This window comes from Lynx canadensis, chromosome A2 (genome assembly GCF_007474595.2).
Source record: "Lynx canadensis isolate LIC74 chromosome A2, mLynCan4.pri.v2, whole genome shotgun sequence".
NCBI classification, from domain to species: Eukaryota; Metazoa; Chordata; class Mammalia; order Carnivora; family Felidae; genus Lynx; species Lynx canadensis.
The window spans coordinates 11116756-11126963 of record NC_044304.2 but is presented as its reverse complement, the minus strand read 5'-3'; the positions used below and the strand labels follow the sequence as shown (position 1 = coordinate 11126963).

The 10208-nt window shown below is 45.5% G+C and overlaps 1 protein-coding gene across 1 annotated transcript; it reads right to left on the bottom strand.

The window, feature by feature from the left end:
• Positions 1-6377: 6377 nt before the first annotated feature.
• Positions 6378-9304, bottom strand: CASP14 (caspase 14). Its single transcript, XM_030302727.1, has 6 exons — positions 9278-9304; positions 7878-8027; positions 7562-7787; positions 7304-7420; positions 6998-7101; positions 6378-6492 (listed from the first exon to the last, which is right to left on the bottom strand). The coding sequence occupies exons 1-6, from the start codon at positions 9302-9304 to the stop codon at positions 6388-6390; spliced, it is 729 nt and encodes a 242-aa protein (XP_030158587.1). The 3' UTR covers positions 6378-6387.
• Between the last annotated feature and the right edge of the window lie 904 nt (positions 9305-10208).

The window sequence follows — 10208 nt, the reverse complement described above, 5'->3', positions numbered from 1 at the left end:
GTGGGAATCAGTTGATCAGCCTATCCTGGGAAACAAAGGGGAGAACTAATGTTACCAGATCCTAGAAGCTTAGAGAAGGGAGAGGAGGCTACCATGTGAGATCTGGTACCCATAGCCCTGAGGAGGGGTTGCTAATCAGCTGGTGCTGGTATACCTGAGCGGGCACGATGATGTTGGTTCTGCTTGTGGGGCAAAAAAGTTGGAAACTGGAGTGGTTGGTCTGCCATTGCCGGCCACTAAAACCAGAAGATTCAAGTCACGTATTTCTCCAATGTACCCTTGTATCCCATAGGTCAGAACGTAACAGGAAACCAGATGGGCGTAAGGAGCTTGCCTTGAGGCCGTGGATGTAACTGTGTGCAAGGAGGTACAGCAGCAGGGTGATTGGCTTAATTAATTGACCAAAATGAGGGTGACCTCATTTCCTATAATTGATATCTGTAAGAACAACTTCATAAACAGCTGACATGTTTTATCCCCCAAATAATCTAGTCAATCAGAATGAAGACAGATCAGTTTACATTCCAAGTTCCAAAAGCCAGACATCCCATCACTTTTCTTGTGTCTTTTGCTGAACTGGGGGCCTTTGAAATGGTTTAGGTCATTGGTTCCTTGGGCTTCCCTTGTTAGTGGATATGCTTTTTAAAAAGTATTAAAAGTTCTTCCAGCTTTAGTGAGATATAATTGACATATAGCACTGTGTGTGTTTAAGGTATACAACATGATGATTTGATATATGTACGTATTGTGAGATGATTAAGAGAATAAACTTTTAATATAGTTCAATGTATTCAGAGATATAGGAAGTGGATTTGTTTTTACCTCATGGATTCTGTGAGTTTCCTCTTTGGCTGCTGGGAACCTCAGAGCGTCTTTCATTATAATGTGCACTTTTAACCTGGATCCTCCACTTTAGGCCTTCAATCTTGTCTGGTGTATCAGTCAGCATAAATTAGGTATGCTGCAGTAACAAATGACCCCTGAAATTCATTGACTTATAACAACAGAAGTCTAGTCTTGGTGCCATTAAGTAGCAATTTTGCTGTGACTTGTGGATTGAAGGAAAAGTCCACGAAGAACTGTAAACATTGATCTTGTCTGGGGTAATGGACAAGACTTCTCTTAAGAAATGATACTTGAGCTGTGATATGAAGGATAAAGTATTTGGGAAGAATGATCTAGGCAGAGAGACCTGAGGTGAGAGAGAGCCCATTCTGGGAAAAATAGAAGGTCAAGTTTACTGGGGTGGAGATGAGAACATGGGAGCACACATTGGGAAACCGCTGAAAGCTGGATGGCAAGATTTCATTCTTTCTCATTACTGAGTAGTAGTCCATTGTATATATATATACCACATGAAAAGATGCTCAACATCACTCCTCATCAGGGAAATGCAGATCAAAACCACAATGAGGTACCACCTCACACCTGTCAGATGGCTAAAATTAACAACTCAGGAAACAACAGATGTTGGCAACGATGCAGAGAAAGGGGAACACTTTTGCAATGTTGGTGGGAATGAAAACTGGTGCAACCACTCTGGAAAACACTATGGAGGTTCCTCAAAGGATTAAAAATAGAATTACCCTATGACCCAGCAATTGCACTACTAGGTATTTATCCACAGGATAAAAAATGCTGATTTGAAGGGGCACATGCACCTCAATGTTTATAACAGCAATGAAAAATAGCCAAATTATGGAAAGAGCCCAAATGTTTATAGAATGATGAATGGATAAAGAAGATATGGTGTGTATATGTTTATATACACATACATAAAATGGAATACTACTTGGCGATGAAAAAGAATGAGATCTTGCCATTTGCAACAACATGGATGGAACTAGAGTGTATTATGCTAAGCAAAATAAGTCAGTCAGAGAAAGACAAGTACCATAGGATTTCACTCCTACGTGGAATTTGAGAAACACAATGGATGGACATAGGGGAAGGGAAGGGAAAATAAGAGAAGAACAGAGAGGGAGGCAAACTACAAGAGACTCTTAAATACAGAGAATAAACAGGGTTGCTGGAGGAGAGGTGGTGGGGGTAAAGGGTTAAATGGGTGCATTAAGGAGAGCACTTTTTTTGGGATGAGCACTGGGTGTTATATGTAAGTGATGAATCACTAAGTTCTATTTCTGAAGCCAAGATATCATTGTGTTAACTAACTTGAATTTAAATAAAAAATAAAACAAGTTTCATGGCAGGTCCGATTTTCATTTAATTTTATTTTTTTAATTTTTTAAAATGTTTTTATTTTTGAAAGAGAGAGAGAGACGGAGCATGAGTGGGGGAGGAGCCGAGAGAGAGGGAGACACAGAATCCGAAGCAGACTCCAGGCTCTGAGTTGTCAGCACAGAGCCCAATGTGGGTCTTAAACTCACGAACCGTGAGATCATGACCTGAGCTGAAGTCAGACGCTTAACCAACTGAGCCACCCAGACGCCCCCCGATTTTCATTTTAAGATGACCATCCCTGCTGCTGTTGGGAGAATGGCTTAGAGAACAGATGGTGGACAGAGGTGGGTTTTTATGTGAAGCTAACACAGCATAAGCCACAGGTACCTCACTTTCATGGGCCCCCTGCAGGGCCTTGGGAGAGACCTGATAACTCACATGGCTGTACTAATTCTGTGTTGGTATTTTTGTAGTTTTCTTAGGGAGAAACTCCTCCTGGACCAATTGTACAGGTCCTGCAAAACTTGGATCTGCCTTTGATATTCAGCAATAAACTTCCAGGATACACTTTCAAATCCTTACTAAGTACTTGGGGGAGATCTTTAATCAGGGGTCTTGAAGAATTAAGCCATTGATTTCAGTGCTGTCGCCTATTGTATCAGGTATGGTTCTTGGTGATGAGTAACTCTGGCTGACTTCAGCAAAATGGGAATTTGTTGGAAAGACATTAGGATGGGGGTTGGCACACTTCTGAAAAGGGCTAGGGAGTCGATATTTTCAGCTTTTCAGGCCATATGTTATGTGTTATAATTACCGAAGCCCGCCATTGCAGGGTAAAAGAAACCATTGACAATGTGTAAATGAACGAGCATCACTGTGTGCCGATAAAACTTTATTCATAAAAACTGGGTGGCTCGTTGGTTGAGTGTCTGCCTTCAGCTCAGGTCATACTCTCACGGTGTGTGAGTTCAAGGCATGCATGAGGCTTGCTGCTGTTGGCACAGAGCCCACTTCGGATTCTCTGTCCCCATCTCTCTCTGCCCCTCCCTGGCTCACACTCTCTCTCTCCCAAAATTAAATCAACCTGTAAAAAAATTTGGATTTGCCAAGTGGGGCACAGTTGGTCGATCCTTGTATTTATTTGGAGACTCTGGAATCATTGGGTGTTTGGACCACATGGGTGGGTGAACAGGACTCAGTAAATGCATTATCCCAGATCTCCTTGGCTCTGTGTATACTTAACCCTGCCTTAGCCACTTGCTCTGCCATTCCCATGGACAAAGCCCTCACAGCTGCCATGACTATTACTGCACTATTATAGAATGAGGGGCCCTGGGTTTCCGATTTAAGAACTTGGTGACTCTACCTGTTGGGATGAGCACTGGGTATTGTATGGAAACCAAATTAACAATAGATTTCATATATTAAAAAAAAAAGAACTTGGTGACTCTAGGGGTGCCTGAGTGGCTGAGTCAGTTAAGTGTCAGACTCTTGATCTCAGCTTAGGTCTTGAGCTCAGGGTTATGAGTTTAAGCCCCACGTTGGGCTCCATGATGGATGTGGAGCATACTTAAAAAAAAAAGAAAGAAAGAACTTGGTGACTCTAGATAAGTCCCTCACTAATGAATTGCTTATGTTTCCTGGAGTTCTAAGAGGAGGAATACTTTGAAGCTACACTTGACTTCAGTAGGAAAGGTGTGTTTGATTAGTCATGCCTGCCATGGGCTCCTGGATAAGAGACAGGTAGTACACTTACTAAATATCTGTGATCCTGTAATTAGCTGATCTCCAGGGTCCCTTATGGTTCTGAAAAGCTACAGTCCTGTGTCTGGATACTTCCTTAGGAACTTTCTGGAGATGACATCGTGGTAATAGTCATGTAAAATATATCCACTTGGAATGGAAATGTGGCTGCTGACTTCACAAATTCCCAACGCGTCTGCTTTTATGAAAGAGATAGATGAAACTCTTGATTCTCTGTTCATGATGGACATGCCTGGGAGGCACTGGGCCGTTGGGAAAAAGAAACCAAATCCATAATGCCTTTCGCATCGGCCTCACATTTCAAGTACAGAGCAGATTCCAGACATACTTTTATAGTTTGACATCTGTTTATTGAACCTCCATTCTGTTGATCTAAGACTTCTTCCCGCCCTCAGTCTTGTAATCATCAGTGTCTCATCCTGGGTGAGAGTGGAGAATAAACTAGAAAGAATGTTGGGAATGGTTCTTTGGAATATGTATGGGTGGGAGGTAGTGGAAAGGGAGTGAAGGGAGAGAAAGGGCACCCGGTTAGTGAAATGGTGATAGCAAAGCCTCAGAAGCAGGAATGAGTAAAGGGACATTTGTGTTGGAGGAGTGAATTCACACTGGGGGAGGTGAGAGAGGAGTTTAGCTGATTGCGGGTACAAAGGGGAATTGTAAGCGTGTGAGAAATCAGGATGTGGGGTTTGGCCTTGATATCTAAATGATGGGGCACCATTGTGTGTTCTTGAGCATTCCAGGCAGGTGAATTGTAGATGGAGGGCAGAGATAGGGTGAGATGGGCAGGCAGAGAGGCAAAGAAGGAATCTGGTAAAAAGATGCAGACCCAGAGGATGGACTTGAGCCTCAAGAGTGACTTGTAAGGGAAGAGAAGACAGATGTGAGAACGGTTTCAAAGTCAGGCTGTGCTGGACACGGTGCCTGGTGGCATATGAAGGGTGAAAGAAGAGGGGAGTATGAGGTAACTGCAGAATTCTGAACCTGGGGTCTGGCGTGAGGGTTCCAGGGAACACTTGGAGGAGGAACTAGAAGAAAAGACTCATCTCTAACCATGAATTTCCAATAATGGCAGATGTGCCCACAGGTTATTTCAGTAGGGAAGGTCAAGGCTGGAGATGGGGAGACATGAATCATACACTTGACAGGCAGAGATCTGGTTCAAATTCCAGCCCAGTGCTGGAATCCCATGCAGGTAGCCTTGACCGTTGGGTATTGAGGGCTTGTAGGTCTTCCAAGGAGCTCCTATCTCCAAGTAGAGAAAACTTTTCTTAGAAAGTTCCTCTAATTAGAAAATGTTTTGGGGCACCTGGGTGGCTCAGTCGGTTGAGCATCTGACTTTGGCTCAGGTCATGATCTCATGGTTTGTGAGTTTGAGCCCTGCATCAGGCTCTGTGCTGCAGGTCAGAACCTGGAGCCTGCTTCAAATTCTGTGTCTTCCTCTCTCTCTGCCCCTCCCCTGTCCCCCCCCCTCAAAATTAAATAAACATTAAAAAATTAAGAAAAGTGTTTTGATGATTCAAGACTTAGCAGGCAGTGGCAAGGGGGCTGGGCTGGAAGCCAGACCTTGACCCTCCTACTGACTACCTGTGTGGCATTTGACAAGCCTTTAAACCTCTCTGGGTCTCTATCTTACTGTCTGAAAAGTAAGAGGGTGACTTTAGAGGATTTGACATAGCTCCAACATTCTCTGATTCAGACTGGTTAAAAGTGAAGCCTTGAGAATGAATACATGGATGGATTTTCTTGGAGAGAAGGCTGAGTCCAGGGCCTTTGGAGGCATTAGTTAGTAGGGAGAGACTCAGAAAAAGATGAAACTTTTTCCATTAGCCAAAGAGAGCCCATAAGCTAAAAGGAGAATCATGTCAAGGCACCATTTTGCTAAGGAAGAGGAGTCTTGGAAAGAGAATGATTCTTGCCTTACTGAATTTCCAGGGGTAGGGAGGGAATCTCTGGGAGATGGAAATGGATATAGTTCTTAAGAGGAGGTTATCATTCCAAGTGAGGTTCAGGAGCCAGTGGAAGTTTGATTGGGATGGGAGGGGGCGAGTGGACATTGGTTTATCAGTAGAGTATCTTGAGCTTTATCCGGTAACATTTGTCTAGGTGTAATCAATAGGAGAAAGAAAGGGTTTCAGTTGAAGATAGGAGCAGAAACTAGGAGAAGTGAATGTACTCTTAGGTTGCATTAATAGAGATAGAGATTCCAGCCTGAAGAAGGTGATATTATTGCTGTGCCCTTGTACTATGTTTTAGCTGGCTTGCTTTAAGAAGGACAGGGACAGATGGACGGAGGATCTGTTTGAGGGGTGTGATGAAAGAGGGGGCTGGGTGCCACTTGGCCTTGAGAAGAAAAGATTTTAGGGATGGGGTAAGAGCTGCCTCTAAATATCTGTGGGGCAGAGAGAGCACTTGAAAGACAGCCCCTCCTTGCCCCTTGTATTTCTATTGCAGATAGAGCCGTTTCCGAAGGGTGCTTTGGATCTCGGGATTCACTTTCCTTGCTTTTCCTTCCTGAATCAGCTCTGCTTCTGCCATCCGCCGGGTCACCTGAAGCAAGAGACGTGGTCAGCTTGGGACCAGGTCCCTGGGGGAATTGATGTAGTGGGCTTATGAGGAGAAGGTTAGAGAACAAGGTAGGTGGGTTTCCAAGTCCTAAAATGGGAGACCTTTATTGTCTCACCCTATACCATAATCTCTAGAGAATCATTGGTTGGACATTCTTGTTATGTTGTTGTTTTTTTTTTTTCCTAATCCACCATGAAAACACATTAGAAGAAAAAAAAGTTTTCTCAACCAACGGTTCAACTTACGGGTTTTATTTACAGAAATTTACCTGTATTTCATCTAAATTATCTCACATACCATGGGCTTTGGAATTTCCTGCATTAAGGAAACTTGTTGCTAGGATATTAGTATCCCATTTTCTGTGTTGGGGCATCAGTTGGATTTAGGGCTAGGGGTAGGAGAGGGTGAAAGCACAGTAAGGTTTGGAAGAGGCTCAGCCTCCCTGCTCAGGCTGGGTGAGGGTTCCAGGTACCTTGTCCCAACTCACCTCTGTCAGAAGCTCCAGGATGGGTCCTTTCTTCTCTGTGAACACGTCAACCAGAGTCTGGATGAAGCAGGAGCCCTCTTTGTCATGTCTGTATGCGATGTACCCTAAGGATTCCAGAGAAGAGGGCTCGGAGAGGTCCGATGGGAGATGGAGTGCGTGTGTGTGTGTGTGTGTGTGTGCGTGCGTGTGTGTGCGTGTGTGTGTGGTGCAAGAGGCCCTGGGAAAGGGTGGGTCCTGGAGGAACATCTCAGGAGTGGTGGGTGAGGAACAGTGGGAGACCACCCTGTGCCTGCTGGGGACTCATACCCTCCACGGTGGAGTAGATGTGGAGGGTGTCCGTGTACGTTGGGATGGTTTGGGGACTGTCCTTGGCGATCATCACGATATCGTCTCCACTTACTGTTTCACCGGGGTCCCTGTGTTCTGAAACACCAAGAAGAGGAAGAGGCAAAGTCAGAGACAGAGGGGGAAAGGAGATCATAAGACGGACTGGCAACCCAAGGCTTAGCTGGGGCTGTGGATCTGGGGTTGCGCTGGATTCTGTGTTCTTGGCTTTGTCCCCACCTCCTCGACAGGCCTGCACGATGTACACCTTCGGCTTGGCTCTCAGGGCCCGGCAATTCTTGTTGTTCAGAACCTCGAAAAGGTTTTCCAGCTCAACCATCTTCTCATCCTCTCCTTTGAGGCGACCTTCCAGCCCATGTGCCATGAGCACCACAAAAGCACAGCTGATGAAGTCATCCCGGGCGTCCATGGCCTGCTGAAAATTTTCCAGCTCTTCCTGGAATTGCTGGAACAAGAGGAATGGCCAGACTCAGGTGTGGCCCCAGAGCCCACCTTCTGGCCCAGCCCCCTCGCTCACTGGCCTGGGGCACAATACCTGGGCGGTGGGGTTTCTCTTCATGGTGCTCTCAAATCCCAGCTGCTGGAACATGCGTTCCAGGGCGTCCAGGTCTGCCTCCGAACCTTTCCGGGCTTTGGTGACGCACAGTGTCAGGGCTAAGCGGGCGCCTGACATGTCGTATACCTCCTGGGCCAAGAGTTGACAAAGATCATCAAAAGGGTAGGGAGGTCAACGAGAAGCAGAAGATGTGGTCCAAAGAGGCCTGGGGTTTGGGTTGCTGGGTAAAATACAGTAACACTCAAATTTCAGATAAAAAAATGTTTGTGGGGCGCCTGAGTGGCTCAGTTGTTTAGGTGGCTGACTTTGGCTCGGGTCATGGTCCCATGGTTCATGAGTTCGGGCCTTGTGTTGAGCTCTGTGCTGACAGCTTGGAGCCTGGATGCTGCTTCAGATCCTCTCCCTCTCTCTCTCTCTGCCCCTCCCCCACTCTTGTTCTGTCTCTGTCTCAAAAATAAATAAACAGTAAAAAATCAAGTTTTTTTTTTATAAATTTTTTAAATGTTTATTTATTTTTGAGACAGAGAGAGACAGAGCATGAGGAGGGAAGGGGCAGAGAGAGAGGGAGACACAGAATGTGAAGCAGGCTCCAGGCTCTGAGCTGTCAGCACAGAGCCTGACGCGGGGCTCGAACTCACGAACTGTGAGATCATGACCTGAGCTGAAGTCAGACTCTTAACTGACTGAGCCACCCAGGCGCCCCAAAAATCAAGTTTTTAAAAAAATATAAGTATGTCCCAAATAGTGCATAGGATATACTTACATACTATAAGATTATTTGTTGTCAGAGTGAAGTTCAAATTTGAGTGGGTATCCTTTATTTTTATTTGCCAAGTTTAGCACCTTAACCTGGGATCTGGTTCTGTTTTAACTCTCTGTGGACTTGGTCAAGTCATTGCTCCTATCTGAGCCTCAATTTCCAAACACAGACAATGAGTGCTCATAGGAGATTGTGAAGATCCCTTCCAGCTGTCGCATTGGTGGTTTTGTCTCTCTCTCCGTCCTTCCTAAGAGTGTTCTGAGCATCACTCTCTCATTTGAAGAGGTCTCAAAATTTCTGAAGGTAATACTGAGATCCTACCTTGTCCTGTCTGAAGAAGAAGGATATTGGGGTCAAAATTTCTTTTCTTATCTTCACTATCAACCATAGTGTTAAGAATCTGATGGCTGAGAGAGGTAAAGCAAGGTCCCTCCACCCCAAGTTGGTTTCCATCTCTGTTTCCCACCCCCCCTTCAGATGAATGATCACAAAGCATCTTCCAGCTCTGAATCCATATCATGATTTTTCACCCTCTCCGATATCTCTGAAGCACTAAGCTCCTTACCTTCCCTCTCTCCAGATGCTCCCACCCCTCTCCCCAAAACTGCACCCAACCCACCTCCTCCAAAGGCTGAGGGTTGCTCATGTTTCCTCTGATCCTGAGTCCGGCTCTCTGCACTCTTGGCTGATCCTGGGGGGTTAAGAGAAGATAGTGTGAAGGTCTCCAAGGGAAGCCAGAGGGGCTCAGGGAACAGACTAGTTTGTCTATCTGGATTTTTGTGACTGAATAGAAACCCGGTGTGTGGGGGGGACTTGGTTCATGGCCAGAGCCGGGCAAGAGACGAGAGTAGTGAAGTGTGTCTTCTCTAGTGTGACGACACTCCAGCTAAGCCCACACTGAGATGCCATCCATTCCCCTGGAATTTTCCCTATCCCTCCCTCAAGACCCTCGCCAGCTTGGACTTCCCTCTGAAGGCCCTGGACTGATGAGGGGGAAAGTGGCCCCATGTACTCCCCTATGCTGCCCAGGAACTGATAGGCAAGGGATACATCAACAAGGAGACGCTTTGGGATTGGGTTTAAAATGACAATGTCATCAAAGTGGGGGAAGACTGCTTTGAAACTGTCCCAGTGTGTTTCTAATCCAAACAGATCAATCCACCTTCCTCCCTCTGCCTTGAGCCCGAACATCTGTCTGAGTTCTTTGTTCTCATGTCTGAGTTCTGTTTTACTTTCTGGCTGAAGAGAATCTGACCCTTGCCATATTCTTGGTGTTTTCTCACCTCCTTGCCTTTTCTTACACTTCCTCTTCAGCTTGGAATGTGTCTTTACTAGTCAAGACCCTTCTCTGCCAATTTTGATGAGTCACATCTGCTATGACTTCCCCCCGCCATGCACTCATCCATCCATCCATCCATCCATCCATCCACTAACCCACCCACATATCTATCTATCCAGTAAATTGTTTCTGGGTGCCTATTATATGCCAGTCACTGGGAATAAACTGTATAATATGGACATGCTCCCTACCCTCATGTAGCTCTAGTCTA

Coding starts and splice junctions, on each gene's coding strand:
- CASP14 (XM_030302727.1), bottom strand. CDS start 9,304: ATGAGCAACCCTCAGCCTTTGGAGGAG. Junction 8,028..9,277: donor ACCCTCAGCCTTTGGAGGAG/GTGGGTTGGGTG, acceptor CTCTTGGCCCAG/GAGGTATACGACATGTCAGG. Junction 7,788..7,877: donor AGAGAAACCCCACCGCCCAG/GTATTGTGCCCC, acceptor CTCTTGTTCCAG/CAATTCCAGGAAGAGCTGGA.